The following is a 15,117-nucleotide window of genomic DNA, read 5'->3' as shown; positions in this document are numbered from 1 at the left end:
TTACACCGCCGTCCCTCAATTTATCACTATTCTGTGCTTCCTCCCTCTTCTCTTTAAACCGAGAGAACGAAATAACAGATCTGTCAAACCCTCTTTCTCACTGAAACCTTCTCTCTCATTCACTCTCACTCTCGCTCTTGCTCTCTAGCTGCCTCTCTCTCACTCTCTCATTCTTTCTCGCTCTCGCTCTCGCCTTAAACCCTCGCTGAAACCCTCTCTCACTCTCTCATTCTCTCTCACACGAAGACAAGCGGCTGTTATTCCTCTTTGCAACTCCATTTCACGAAGACGAACACGAACGGCTGCAACATCGCTGCAAATCTCTTTGTAGTTGAAAGAACTGTAAGTTTTTTTTTTTTTTTTTTTTGGAATTTTCTCAAACACTATTATGAAATTATTCTGTGAACATGAATAATTTATTCATTCATGAAGGAAAAAAATCCGGAATTATTTATTGTGATATGATTTCTGATTTTATTTATTGTGATTTGATTTCCGATTTTATGAAGACAAAAAATCAGGAATTATTTAGGGTTTTTTTTCTGATTTAATTTTTTTGGGTTATTTATTTTCTAGCTAATGAGAAGTGTTCATGTTGAGTTGTATTTTGAATTGGGTTTCTATTTTAATAGGATAATTTGTGTGTGATATAGTGTTGGTATGTGTTGTTATTAGGGTGTCATGAGATGGTGTCTTGAGGCTTGATGAGTGGTAAATGGGTATGTTAGGTGTTTGATAATATGCCAAGACCAAGTAAATTACTGTTTTGTATTGGGTATTGTTTTAAAGTTGAAAAGTTTTGGTGGTTTTTGGGTGTTGGGTTATGAGTGGTAAATGGGTATGTTAGGTGTTTGATAATATGCCAAGACTACGTAAATTACTGTTTTGTTTTGGGTATTGTTTTAAAGTTGAAAAGCTTTGGTGGTTTTTGGGTGTTGGGTTACTAATGATTTAATTAATTGCTAGGTAGGTTAATGATGGTGATGATATTATATTTTGGCTCTATTATTAATAGTTATGTTCGAGGGTTTAGTTTCAATTGTTTTAAGTTTCTATAATCTATAAGATTGGGTGTCGGACTTCGGATTCAGTGTTGGTAAGTGATTCTTCTAATTCTAGTTGGATTCGTTAAATTGAATGGTTAGTTAGAGTCACTATAGTGAGGGTTAGTGTGAGGAAGGTTTGTCGTTAGACTTCATAATTATAGATTATTCTATGGTGTTTTAGTTGCTTAAAAACTTTGGTTGAGTTGAGTTAATGGTGAATAATGAATATTATTGTGCATAGTGGGAATGTGTGATGAAAGAGAATGGGAGAATGTGAGAGCATTTAGGTCATTTTTCATTAGTCTATAACACGGGACATCCAAGTTGTTCCACCATGGGGGGAACCATGCTCCATTGAGTCATCTCATTATTCACACACACACACACACATGCGTGTTGAGTTGGGCGGTGTGGTGTGCTAACGCGTACTGGCGAATCTCTAATTAATTTTTTATTTAAATAAAATCTGTTTTATTCTAATGAATTTATTATTACTTCACAGAGAATTACAATTCTCACAAGGATATATATCTCTGATGCACATGGTGTACATGACCACAACCTTTTAAGAATATTATAACAATCTTTAGATTTCCTTATTAAATAAAAGTACATAGACGTCTATGTTCACACATGGCCATTGGGCTCACATGGGGATGATTCATTACCTGTTTTTTTTTTTTTTTTTTTGGGCAAGGATGATGTCCCCATAGTTTAACTTTTTATTCTACCTTCCTAGTTCTCCAATATTTCTATTAATATATGAATCTGACTAGCCTTACTAAGTAAGGATTTCACCCTTACTAAGGGTCCTTCCTTGGGCTCACCTTATGGCATCCAAGGTTGTTCAAAAACAGTAATTTCCAAAGCTCAGAGTTCATGGAAAGCTGATGCAGTTATCTTGTACTGTTTGGGCTTTAATGAGTCAATGTAACCAAATTTTCTAGAATCAACTGTGAGTGTGTAAGCAAAACATTAAAACTGAGTGTGTAAATATATCACAGATTCATAGATCTATCATAGTTAAACATTTTGCATCTACTGCAGTAACAAGATGTGTGCAATTTTATTTCTGTTTTATAGAAATATCAATTGTTACACGCTCCTTTTGAGGTACATTTTGGTATGGACAGACCATTAAGAATGTGTACGTTTACATGTTCTATTCCCACCCCCTATCATCTTCATGGTGATTTATTTGCTTTAATTTCCCTAGCCATAACTTACTCTTGGACATAATTTCACGTTTGTTATGTTGTATGGTATCTTTTAAGTTTTTAGCTATAGTAACAAATAACTAGATGTGACATCCTTGTTTCTTTCCAATATGACAGGTTTACAAAACTCTGATTTGATGAGGCAGAGAATGGGAAAGATCGGCGATTTTTTCCCTTTCTTCGGAAAAGGGTTTAATAATATAAATCCACTCATTATGGTCATCTACACCTTGTTGGTTGCAAGCAACTTCTTTGATCCATTGCAAACAGGGATAGGTATCAATATATATCACTATTAACCTTATATAGTTAGATTAGCTTTTTATTAAAATCTTTGACTGAGTTTGAGTAACTTGGGAGAGTTCTGAGTTTGCTTTCAAGCTTTTATAAAAATATTGTTATAGTAATGCCTAATGCAAGATATTAATCATTTTTATTCAAAATGTGCATCAACAGCACCGCACAGGTTGTCTCGTGGGCTGCCTAAGGAAATTGCAGAATTGGTGTCTGTCTTCTATATTGGAGGAGTACCAGCAGTTTGTCAATGTCAAAGCCAGGGTCACCGATATGAAGTTCATTGAAACATTCAATGTCATGGGCCTCAAGCAGTGCCTATATGGCATTATATACCAATATGTGTCCCACAATAGGCGCTTGGTTTACACAGGATCTGCACCAACTTTTTTCTACAATGGCCCATTGGTTTTGACCCGGACTCCGTTGAAGTTTGATATATAGGAAAATCCATCATCAATGACTTGTATTATGAGGTCGCAATAGGAGTTGAGCACAGACATTTGTCACAACTAGCTGCAAATTATGATTTCCTCATTGTTGATCTTTATAGTAACAAATTCTAATTTTTCTTTATTTGAATGAAAGTCTGCATTTTTGCTAATAAACAAGTAGGTTTGATGAACGTGTTCATGCTATATCGATGAGTATAAACTCATTTGTGTTATATTAATGGACCATTGCCTTTGTATGATAAGAACTTCACTTAGTTTCTTTATCTTGCAGCCATTAATCATACACACTTGTACCAAAAGTTTGTGGGTCTGAATGCCTGCTTTTCCATTCAACGTCAAGTGTGTTCATATCCACTTGGGTATGGAATTGGACTTAGTGGCAAATGACTTGGATGATTGGGTTGCATTTGACACATCGTTTGGGGATGGGTTATAGCTTCCCGTTGATCTCAAAAACCTTGGATTCATTTTTGTGAACACTAAGGAAGACCAAGATTATGAGATTATAGGATGAAAATGTACTCATTTGTTTCAGCTCATGAAGAAGGGATGGGTTATAGCTTCCCGTTGATCTCAAAAGCCTCGAATTCATTTTTGTGAACACTAAGGAAGACCAAGATTATGAGATTATAGGATGAAAATGTACTCATTTGTTTCAGCTCATGAAGAAGGGATGGGTTATAGCTTCCCGTTGATCTCAAAAGCCTCGGATTCATTTTTGTGAACACTAAGGAAGACCAAAATTATGAGATTATAGGATGAAAATGTACCCATTTGTTTCAGCTCATGAAGAAAAAAAATGCCTCGTATATTCAATTTCACCAAATACTCTAATATTATCACCATTTGGAACCTTTTCACTAAACACTCGAATATTATCACCATTTGAAATTCCAAATCCAGTACACTAAATATGATCGAATAAGTTAACTCCCGTGATCTCCATGCACTTTGAAAATCATTCAAATATAATTGTTTTATTTATGAAAATCAAAGAAGCAAAGATAAAACTGAATAACAAATTCAACAAATACAATCCCCTTATTATTCAATTTGTTTATTCCTAATTAATGAAAAATACATAGTAGGAACCTCATGATTATCAAGTTCTATACATTGATCTGGACCAGTAGCAACCCCTACAAATAATTTATCAAACTAAGTAAGGTATTACTAAACAGAATCACCAAGTTAGGATACAAGACTTAAAATGGCAAGGCTTAAAATAAACATAGTCACCAAGTTAGGATACCAGAATTTGAAACCTCGCAAATAGTATCGTGTGGCTCTTGGTTCATAGAAACTCCTATAAAATGAAATTGAGACTAATTCATTTGAATCGCGTAGTGCTCACAACCCTCTTTGCCGATTTGAGATGAAATCTCATAAAAGCAGTCGAAAGCAATCTTCATCTGCATTCATGAGATGTAATATCATCAGACATTTAAAATAGGTAAAAAAAATCATTCTTACAAAGGCATAGAAATCAGTATTAGTGGAAATTAATTCTCTACCTGATTATCCTCCATTTGAAGTGCCACATTTCCTATTCTCTTAAGCAAAGGTGAGACAAGCAACGACTGAAGATCCTCAACAATCTCTTGATCATTTTGAGCATTTACACCAGCAGTAAAACATACTAACATGCTTCTTCCATTCTGCCCTGCCCACACCTTGGAAGCCTTATACGTATCAATATATTCCAAGAACACCTGCCGAAAAGTATCATAACATAAATCAGTTGAAAATTCATTATGAATGCAAGTAAACGTATTTTCAGTATGGAAATAAGAGAATGAAAAGTGTAAAACCTTCCCAACCCCTAGTATTGTGGTTCTGAGAGTCGCCTGCATTAAGCAAAGAGGCTGTGGCAGGGGCTATATTCTTCTCTGTCGACTTGATATTGGATGCTTGTCTACCTAGCTGTTCTCTTACGGCTGCATATTTTTTTCCAAGTTCTTCTTTGTTTGTGATGTACTTGCGTGTTTCTTCTCTTAAAGGTTTTGATTGATTACCCTTTCCAATCTCTCTAGCTACGCTGGTTGTTGCTTTCATTTCAACACCAGCCATATCCTGATTCAACAGCAGCACGATTGCACAAGTTATGAGGTTGTATAATGGCATAAAAAAAATTTAAAAGAGAGAGAACATAAGTGGCAAAAAGATTGACGTAATGGTGCTTCCATGGAATTTTAATAACAATGCAAACGGAAGGTTATGTACCATAGTATTGCTGCCAGACTCAACATCCATATTCATATTGTTGAAATTCCTTGCCAATGGAATAACATGCTCACCCACGTTACGCCCTTGTTCAAGCCAAGATCGTTCTTAAAAAAAAGGAAGCATTTTGAACTGTCTTTCATTCAAGGGAATGTTTACCGTCCTTTTAACAACCATAGGCCGATATTTTATCTCAGTTGATCAAATCAAAATTCCTCAACTTCAAATAATATTCTATACATATCACATCAACTTTTATATCTGATCATCATATATGAAATGAGATTCAAAACCGTAAAAGATCATACACAAGTAATTCTATGTATGATTTAAATTATGTAAATCATACACATATTAAATCAAAATTCATAGTGTTTATGAATGAAATAATCGTATAAAAGAAGTCATTAATTTCTTGCAAGTTCTTACATTTCCAACATATTTAACCAACTTTAAAAACAAATTAAAATCTACAGAACCCTAAAATAAAATATAATTACTTACATTTTAATTTTTATTTTTTGACGAAATACAATACCAAACCTCATATCAAATTTTTATCTATTGTTTTTCTCTTTCATCACACATTCCCACTATGCACAATAATATTCATTCTTCACCATTAACTCAACTCAACCAAAGTTTTTAAGCAACTAAAACACCATAGAATAATCTATAATTATGAAGTCTAACGACAAACCTTCCTTACACTAACCCTCACTATAGTGACTCTAACTAACCATTCAATTTAACGAATCCAACTAGAATTAGAAGAATCACTTACCAATACTGAATCCGAAGTCCGACACCCAATCTTATAGATTATAGAAACTTAAAACAATTGAAACTAAACCCCGAACATAACTATTAATAATAGAGCCAAAATATAATATCATCACCATCATTAACCTACCTAGCAATTAATTAAATCATTAGTAACCCAACACCCAAAAACCACCAAAGCTTTTCAACTTTAAAACAATACCCAAAACAAAACAGTAATTTACTTGGTCTTGGCATATTATCAAACACCTAACATACCCATTTACCACTCATCAAGCCTCAAGACACCATCTCATGACACCCTAATAACAACACATACCAACACTATATCACACACAAATTATCCTATTAAAATAGAAATCCAATTCAAAATACAACTCAACATGAACACTTCTCATTAGTTAGAAAATAAATAACCCAAAAAAATTAAATCAGAAAAAAATAATTCCTGATTTTTTGTCTTCATAAAATCGGAAATCAAATCACAATAAATAAAATCGGAAATCATATCACAATAAATAATTCCGGATTTTTTTCCTTCATGAATGAATAAATTATTCATGTTCACAGAATAATTTCATAACAGTGTTTGAGAAAATTCCAAAAAAAAAAAAAAACTTACAGTTCTTTCAACTACAAAGAGATTTGCAGCGATGTTGCAGCCGTTCGTGTTCGTGAGATGGAGTTGCAACAAGCCGTTCGTGTTCGTGTTCGTGAAATGGAGTTGCAAAGAGGAATAACAGCCGTTTGTCTTCGTGCGAGAGAGAATGAGAGAGTGAGAGAGGGTTTCAGCGAGGGTTTAAGGCGAGAGCGAGAGCGAGAAAGAATGAGAGAGTGAGAGAGAGAGGCAGCTAGAGAGAGAGAGCGAGAGCGAGAGTGAGAGTGAATGAGAGAGAAGGTTTCAGTGAGAAAGACGGTTTGACAGATCTGTTATTTCGTTCTCTCGGTTTAAAGAGAAGAGGGAGGAAGCACAGAATAGTGATAAATTGAGGGACGGCGGTGTAAATAAACTCATAATTTTATAACTTAAACCGATCGTGTGAGATATAATTGTGTCCGTTAGATCTCGTTATATCTAACGATCCACAAAAGTTTGCCAAATAGTTCGCCAATCCGTTAGCCAGCGAACGCCCCCCTATATATATATATATATATATGGGTTAGGTTCAAAGGACAACCATTTCTACACACATATAGACAACGTGTTTTGTCTTATATGGGCAAAAATGTTTGGAATGGACTGATTTTTTGTGAGGATGATCTCTGTGATGAGGAGATCATCCTTGCCAAAAATCAGCTCATTATGAAACTTCTAGACCGTCCAATTTTTGTTGAAAAATTATAGATCGTCCAATTTTTGTAAATCAATTTTGATGGGGTTACAAGTTTTGGAATGGGATGATTTTTTGCCAGGATGATCCCCTCATCACAGAGATCATCCTCACAAAAAATCAGTCCATTCCAAACATTTTTGCCCATATAAGACAAAACACGTTGTTTATATGTGTGTAGAAATGATTGTCCTTTGAACCTGACCCATATATATATACATATAGGGGACGGTTCGAGGGACGTGTTAGAAAACATATGAGAAGCCGATGTTTCTCAGCTGTTGGATTTTGAGAAACAAATGGCTGAGATTCTATCAGACATCATTTCCAAATAAAAAATGAGTTTTGAATAATTTAAAAAAAACTCCGTCATTTTGTTTTTTTTTTTTTAAAACAAACTCACTGTTTCCTTCGTCTCTACGAACTCACAGTCTCTCTCTCTCTCTCTCTCTCTCTCCCTTGGTCTTGGATGAAGTTGTCAGTCCAAACAATTACCACCGCAGGTTTTGGGGCTGGCCTTACATGGGGTTCCGCCATTGTGAGATGGGGATGAGATGATTATGCTTCTCCGACCAATGACCAGTTCAAGAAAGATAGAAAAAAAGAACGAAAAAAAACTTCAATTTTCGTTTTTACCAATTTACATTTGATATGTATCAAGGAGAGGGAGGTGGCCATCATGCTGCTTTTACATCCATCATTTGTTCTTATGGATTTTGCAACTGTTCAGCTTTGGGCACCCTAATATATGTTTTTTGGGTTAGAAGATGGGTACCTCTGTTTTGGCAAAAATTGGCAACCTCACAAAAATTTTGTTAAACGTGATAAGCATTCAAGGTTGGAATCACCATTAGCACATCGACGATCCTCGGCCCTATCAATACCATCTCCTCCTTCGGTATAAACATTGAGAATTCCTCATATTGCTTCTCAGGCTAATGGGTTTTCTGTCAAGAGAGAGAGAGAGAGAGAGAGAGAGAGAGAGAGAGAGAGAAGAGACAGTGAGTTTTACCACTGTCTCTTCTCAGGCTATGGGTCCCGTTCGGCACCCTAAGTTTTACCACACACTTTAACAAACGCGTTTTGTCCTACATGGGTTAGAAGTTTCGGAATGAGCTGATTTTTGGTGAGGATGATCTCTATGGTGAGGAGATCATCCTCACCAAAAATCAGCTCATTCCAAAACTTCTAACCCCATCAAAAATGATTTACAAAAAATGGACGGTCCACGATTTTTCAACTTGTAAACATGGGGCTAAACATTTCGGAATGGGCTGATTTTTGGGGAGGATGATCTTCTAATCATAGAGATCATCCTCACCAAAAATCAGCCCATTCCAAAACTTCTAATCCATGTAGGACAAAAAACGTTTGTTAAAGTGTGTGGTAAAACTTAGGGTGCTGAACATTTCCCTATATATATATATATATTATGAATTATTTTAGGGGTTAGGACATAGATTAATGTTTTGTCTACATAAACTAATGACTTTTTATGGATAGATTAGTGAGATTATTATATGAAATTTTATTTTTATTATATATTTGATTTTTCATTAAAAAATATACTTACAATTTATAGAATATTGGCAATCCGTAAAATCGAATAAAATCAAATTGACTTTAGTTCGACTTAGGTTGGGTTAGTTCCAATGGAATTTGGTTTGATTCTGATATTTATTTATTGGAATCGACTTTGTTGGTTTGGTTCCAATTTGACCCCAATCCGAATCAAGTCGCACCCCTAATTAATACTCAAACAAAATCCCCCCGATCCCAAACTTTTTTTTTTTTTTCCTTAAAGTAAGAGAGACCCAATCAATAGATTTTAACACCATTCACTTTTCTAATGAGCCCAAAATACTAATTACAGCACATTCTGCCAAAAATACAACAATGATTTGAAATAAAATTATGAAACCACTTAGAGAACTCAAGTCCAGGTACAATGGGAACCTACAAACAATAATTATTAAAAATAAATATAACTGCAATTGTATAACATGACTCTAATAAATACTAATTTGTTTAAAATTACAAAAATACACTTTCAATCTTAATCTCTCCTTATATAATTTGTAATAAATTAGTTTTTTGTTTTTTCCTTTTTTTTTTTTTTCTCTTTTTTTAAAGGAATAATTCCACACTTTTTAATTTAACTTTTTCCATAAAATCTATATAATAAAAGACAATGGTGAACCCAACTATTTTTATTATCATACAAAAAGAGGGATGGAATTTAATTTTATTACGAACATTATAGATTATAGAAAGAATAATGATTTTTTATTACAAACATTATAGATTATAGAAAGAATAATGATTTTTTATTACAAACATTATAGATTATAGAAAGAATAATGATTTTTTGACGCACCTGTACGCCTCGTCACAGAATCGTAGGTCATTGGCTTCGGGATACGCAGGATCATTATGGTTAGAAAATGGTCGAGAGATTGAACCACAAGTATCAATTATTCAATTATTAATTTTCAGTGTGACTTCTTGTTCTGTTTTTCCGATTTTGTAAGGGTAAGGTTACGAAGAGATCCAGTCATGAAATGGTCAAGAAATGTTGCTGCCATTTTTATTCATCAAAAGATTGGTACACTCTCTGTCTCTCCCTTCTTCTTCTATTCTACAATACCACCGCACTCAAATCCCTACCAGATTAAGTCCCATTTGGAAAATATGGTAAGAGAGAAGTGTAAAACTGGAACCCTAGGGTTTGATGAGGCATTGGGTTTGTTCGATCGTTTGGTTCAAATGCGACCCATGCCTTCCATTATCTCTTTTAATCAATTGTTTGGAGCCATCTCCAAGATGAAACAGTATTCTTCTGTGTTATCTATGTTTTCCATTATGATGAATAATTCTGTAGAAATCCAACCTGATCAAATTACATTTAACATATTGATAAATTGTTACTGCAACCTGGGTCGGATGGATATCAGTTTTGCTTTTTTAGGAAACATTCTCAAACGTGGGTTCCAACCAGATTCCGTAACTTTGAATATTCTGCTTAAGGGTTTCTTTAAGGAGGATAAAGTAACTCAAGGGATGGAGTTGTTTAACAAAATAGTGGAGAATGGGTATCCATACAATGAAATTACTTATGGTACGATAGTTGATGGACTTTGCAAGAGTGGGGATATTAATGGGGCTCTTAGGTTAATCCGAGAGATGGAGAAAGGAAAATGGAAGCCTAACAAATTCATGTATAGTACTATTGTTGACAGACTTTGTAAGGAGAGCCGGGTAAATGATGCTCTGAACCTCTTTCAAGAAATGATTGACAAAGACATCGTGCCAGATGTCGTCACTTATAGCTCTTTAATACATGGTCTATGCAGTTTTGGTCGGTGGACAGAAGCTGCAAGCTTTTTCAATGGCATGGTGAACGGTGGAGTCATGCCTAATGTAGTAACCTTCAACATTCTGATAGATGGTCTTTGCAAAGATGGGAGGACTAAAGAAGCACTCGATGTATTAAAAATAATGTCTCAAAGAAGTGTTGAGCCCGATGTTACCACATACAGCTCTTTGATTCATGGACTATACAGTTCAGGTCAAGGGAAAGAAGCAACAAGGTTATTCAATGAAATGCTAGATCGCAACATCTCCCTGGATAAATTCATAATGCGTATACTAGTGGATGCTCTTTGCAAAGAAGGGAAGGCCAAAGAAGCACATCAACTATTGGAATGGATGATTCAAAGAGGCGAAAAGCCTAACATAGTCACGTACAATATGATGATGGATGGATATTGTCTGCAAGGCCATATGACAGAGGCAAAATATGTTTTTGATTCAATGGTTAGTAGTGGTCATGAACCTGATGTTTATAGCTATAACATTTTGATTAATGGCTATTGCAAGGATAGGAAATTGGACGAGGCCAAGCAACTTTGTGAAGATATGCATCGCAAGGGATTGACTCCCAACACAATTACCTACACCACACTTATGGATGGGTTGTGCAAGGTTGGGAGAGTTGTGGAAGCTCAAGAGCTTTTCAATGAGATGCAAACTCATGGCCAAATTCCAAATATCATCACATACAATACATTGTTGGATGGGTTGTGGACAAACAATTACCTTTCCGAGGCAATGAAATTATTTAATGAGATGGAAAACAATGGATTGAAAGCTAATATTGTAACTTACAACATCATTATTGGTAATTTATGCAAAACTGGGAACATAAATGCGGCAAACGAATTCTTTTGCAATCTTTCAACCAAAGATCTTCAACCTGACACTATAACATATAACACAATGCTCAGCGGTTTTCTTAAGGGAGGAATGTTGAAAGAAGCTGAAGATTTGTTCATGGCAATGGAAAAGAAGGGCTCTATTCCAAATGATGTTACATTCAATATCATGGTTCAAGGATTGATCCAAAGTAATGCTATCCCTAAGGCAATGCATTTTCTAAATGAAATGGTTGAGAGGGGCTTCTCAGCAAATGCAGACACCACGACTATGTTGGTGAATTTGGTTGTAAGGGATGGATCAGATCATGAGCATATGGAGATACTTCGTAAATTCTTGCCAGAGGGCTAAAGTAAAGGTAAGATACTCAATGTTGAGGTAGTACTTCGCAAGTCATTTTAAGGAGTAAATGTTTTAATTTTATGTTATTTCTGCTAGAATTTTTTTGTTCACGATGATAATGATTTCCTTGATAATGTTTTAAGGTGTAAGTGTGTTAGTATCTCAATCATCTTACTTTTGTGTTTTCTCCACATGTTTCCTTTGCACTGCATTTTTGGCCCAAAAAATTTCCGATAATGAATGAGGTTTTTGTCAAGTTTACAGCTGGTGTAAAAAACTGCCACATCCTATCATGAATCTTGATATCAGACTAGGCTAGACCTTAGGTCTTGCTGGACTGTTGTGGTGGACTTCAGATTGAACTGAAAGTGGGATGGACTAAGATGTCCAAAAGAATATGGACAAATCTGATTTTGAGCCCTAGATATGTGTGCACTGCTCCAGCATCATATAGCCGAACTCCATTTCATAATCCTTTAATATCATGAAACCCATTAAAATCTAGCAACCTCAACTTTTTTTTTTTTGATAACCAGCAACCTCAATTGTTAAACCTTCCTATCCCTAATTACATCATTCATCCTACTTCATTAAATAATTACTGGCATCCTTTGTCTACAACTTGTTCCTATCTTCCAATTTAAGCTTGTCCAACGTCAAAGTCTAAACCGAAATTGTGGCATATCCCTATGAATAAATTTCAGGCTTTTAGGAAACCTAAGTTCATCAAACACCTTAAATACATACTAAAACGAATAACATATTACTAGTTAATGAATTAAAGATTTCACAAAATGGTGGATAATTCTGGTCCTTGAATAGAAATGATTATTTTCTGTGTTCTTTTTAATTATTTATTCCAACCTTCTTGTGTAAAGGTTGTATAATTTTATGGCAAAGCACCTAATGTAGTAATGGGTACTAAACTCAATTTTTTTTGACCATCCAAACTTATTTTTTCAACTTGAGATCAGTGGCTCTATAAAGAGTTGGGAGCGGAAGTGATGCTCTGTGGTCCTGTTGGGAAAGTTGTTGATGCACACTGCCATAACTTATCACCCCATGGGTGGAAAACAACAAGGAAAAAAAAAAGGAAGCCTTGATTCATGACATAATCTTTGTTCACTACTTATTTTAATGGCATTAGAAGTTAAATGGGCGTATCAATCACTAATTCACTACAAATTGTGGAGTTAAAGTTTTGGGTGTTTCTACTTTTTCCCTCATTTCACCACTTTTATGATGATTGGTGTAATTTCACTCAATCTGGTATGGTTTTCATTGGTTATTGAATTTTCTGTTATTCAGATCAGTTGGGCAGGTATTTGAGCAAAATCTTGGGTTTTTTGTTTATATTTTTCAAACTCATTGTATCGATTTAATACTCGGCTTTTGCAGGTTTATTGGTTTAGTGATCTGACTTCATTTCCTTCTTTGTGTATTTAGAGAGGTTGTCATGAGTGATTTGTTGCCCATCAAAATTTCAGTGTTTGCCTCGTAAAAGTACTTAGATACCATGCTTTTAGTATTTAGGGTCTCAAGTGAAGTATAGTTCTTAATTTGTATGTAAATGAAAAACAGAATGGATTTTATGTTTTTCCATTGTCAAATAGAATAAGGAAACTCTCCGTAAAATCAAATTTTATCATAGTGAAATGAATTTTTTTTTAAAACAATTATCACATTATTTGGTAGGTTTTTGTCAAAATAATATTGAACTTCTATAATTTGTAGGTAGCAGAAATGATATGGATCAACAACTCTTAACCTTTAAAGAAGAAACGAGTTCGTGGCCATTGGGTAAGCATGCTCAACTAGTATATTTGAAAAAGAAATATTCTTTGTTGTTTGTGAATTGATAGAAAGCCAATTTGTTTTTATAGAAGCATGTGAAATGGGGAGGGGGATATGGTGATCTAAAGATGGTTCATTTTACAATTTTAGTAGTTGAATATTCCAAAAACAAATTTCAGTATACAGATGGTTTATATTCTCTTTTTTGAAACCATTTTTTTAAAAAAAGATTATTTTCAGGCCTTATACAAGAAATTTTATTAGTAGAAAGAGTGGGCATTGAACTTACTGTGGGACCCATTTCAGACTCCACAGTTCCAATATTTCCAAAAATATCGGATGAGTTATCTGTGATAGCATCCATGTTGGTCGGTCGAGATCGAGCTTGAGTTGCATATGACTAGTATGACCTTCTGAAAGTATCATCAAAGTCAATAAAATTCGGTCAAGTCATTTAGAGCAGTAATGAGCTGGTTCAGGCCTGGTTCAATTGAGTCCCAACCTAACCCTAAATAGGTGGGCTCTACCTAAACCTGCTGTATAATACCCCTATTGGGCCTAAGTCAACTAAGTCTTAACCCAATCCTAACGGGCTCGGTCTTGACTTAGGTCAGGTTCGAACTAAATAAAATAACTAGAATTTATTGGGCAGACCTCATTGTTCCCTTTTTATTACAAAAACTCCCTTGGAACGACTCCAAGGGAACCTTGCTCTATGAAGTTTGTTACTCACCAAACCTCACTTTTTCAAGTTCCTTTCCCAACAAACCTTTTAATCTCATCCACGTCATAATACATTTTTAAATGTCCATTCTACCCTCATTTTTTCTATATCTAACACCTCCCGACGCCCTAGGCGTCAAATCTAGAGTGGCCATTGGCACTCTTACTTTTACTTATTACACCCACATGTCTTAAATTATTTATGACTTGGGTAAACTGTAAAATAACCGCTCAAAATTAGGCATTTAACATTTGTTTACAATAAGTATCAAGCCCCATATAAAGTTCTAAATCTAAGCGATGGAAGTTCTAAGAAAATAGAGAGTTTCTATTAGCACTCCCAACTTTTTTACTTTTTATCAATCATTGAATGTTTATTTAATTTTAATTGGGGTACAATAAGTAGCAGTTGGGTACTCTATTTCAACACACTCAAAATTACACATTGAAGCAAATTTAACATTTATTTTCAATTAGGATCAAAACCATATAAAATTATAAATCTAAGTTATAGAAGTCCTAAAAAATTATAGAGTTTCTATTGGCACCCCCAATTTTGACTTATTCTCAATCATTAAAATTTTATTTTATTTTACTTGGGTGCAATAAGTAGAAGTTGGGTACTCTACTTCAACACTAATGATAAGGGATGAAAAGAAGTCAAAAATTAGAAATTGGAAGTAAACATAAAGTT

At 34.6% G+C, this 15,117-nt stretch overlaps 2 protein-coding genes and 1 long non-coding RNA gene across 6 annotated transcripts; 2 read left to right on the top strand and 1 right to left on the bottom strand.

Annotated features, from left to right (window-relative positions):
- Positions 1–3,184, top strand: LOC147408355 (uncharacterized). Its single transcript, XR_015177080.1, has 3 exons — positions 1–342; positions 2,381–2,539; positions 2,720–3,184. It is a non-coding gene; the product is annotated as an uncharacterized LOC147408355 (long non-coding RNA).
- An 850-nt stretch (positions 3,185–4,034) lies between these two features.
- On the bottom strand, positions 4,035–6,949 carry LOC147408354 (uncharacterized). Of its 3 annotated transcripts, none has more exons than XM_086437323.1 (4): positions 6,641–6,949; positions 4,833–5,085; positions 4,527–4,724; positions 4,035–4,424 (listed from the first exon to the last, which is right to left on the bottom strand). In XM_086437323.1, the coding sequence occupies exons 2-4, from the start codon at positions 4,863–4,865 to the stop codon at positions 4,338–4,340; spliced, it is 318 nt and encodes a 105-aa protein (XP_086293449.1). In that variant the 5' UTR covers positions 4,866–5,085; positions 6,641–6,949; the 3' UTR covers positions 4,035–4,337. The 3 variants fall into 3 exon arrangements, with proteins under 3 accessions (XP_086293449.1, XP_086293447.1, XP_086293448.1); XM_086437321.1 differs by having other exon boundaries at positions 4,824–5,085; positions 6,641–6,946; XM_086437322.1 differs by lacking the exon at positions 6,641–6,949 and adding an exon at positions 5,236–6,027 and having other exon boundaries at positions 4,824–5,085.
- A 2,760-nt stretch (positions 6,950–9,709) lies between these two features.
- Positions 9,710–13,823, top strand: LOC147408353 (uncharacterized). Of its 2 annotated transcripts, none has more exons than XM_086437319.1 (2): positions 9,710–11,922; positions 13,641–13,823. In XM_086437319.1, exon 1 carries the CDS (start codon positions 9,906–9,908, stop codon positions 11,913–11,915), a length of 2,010 nt encoding a protein of 669 aa, XP_086293445.1. In that variant the 5' UTR covers positions 9,710–9,905; the 3' UTR covers positions 11,916–11,922; positions 13,641–13,823. The 2 variants fall into 2 exon arrangements, with proteins under 2 accessions (XP_086293445.1, XP_086293446.1); XM_086437320.1 differs by lacking the exon at positions 13,641–13,823 and adding an exon at positions 13,305–13,566.
- The last annotated feature ends 1,294 nt before the right edge of the window (positions 13,824–15,117 follow it).

Source organism: Akebia trifoliata, chromosome 3 (assembly GCF_017979445.1).
Source record: "Akebia trifoliata isolate Shusen 1 chromosome 3, ASM1797944v1, whole genome shotgun sequence".
NCBI lineage: Eukaryota > Viridiplantae > Streptophyta > Magnoliopsida > Ranunculales > Lardizabalaceae > Akebia > Akebia trifoliata.
Note: the sequence above shows the minus strand (reverse complement) of the source record. Positions and strands in the feature narration are given on the sequence as shown.

Bases quoted from the DNA above. Each gene is read 5' to 3' on its own strand.
- LOC147408353 (XM_086437319.1), top strand. From the start codon at position 9,906: ATGAAATGGTCAAGAAATGTTGCTGCCATTTTTATTCATCAAAAGATT.
- LOC147408354 (XM_086437321.1), bottom strand. From the start codon at position 4,865: ATGCAGGCGACTCTCAGAACCACAATACTAGGGGTTGGGAAG. The intron at 4,725-4,823 runs GTTTTACACTTT...ACTTTTCGGCAG, and splicing joins CAATACTAGGGGTTGGGAAG to GTGTTCTTGGAATATATTGA. The intron at 4,425-4,526 runs GTAGAGAATTAA...TCATGAATGCAG, and splicing joins TTCAAATGGAGGATAATCAG to ATGAAGATTGCTTTCGACTG.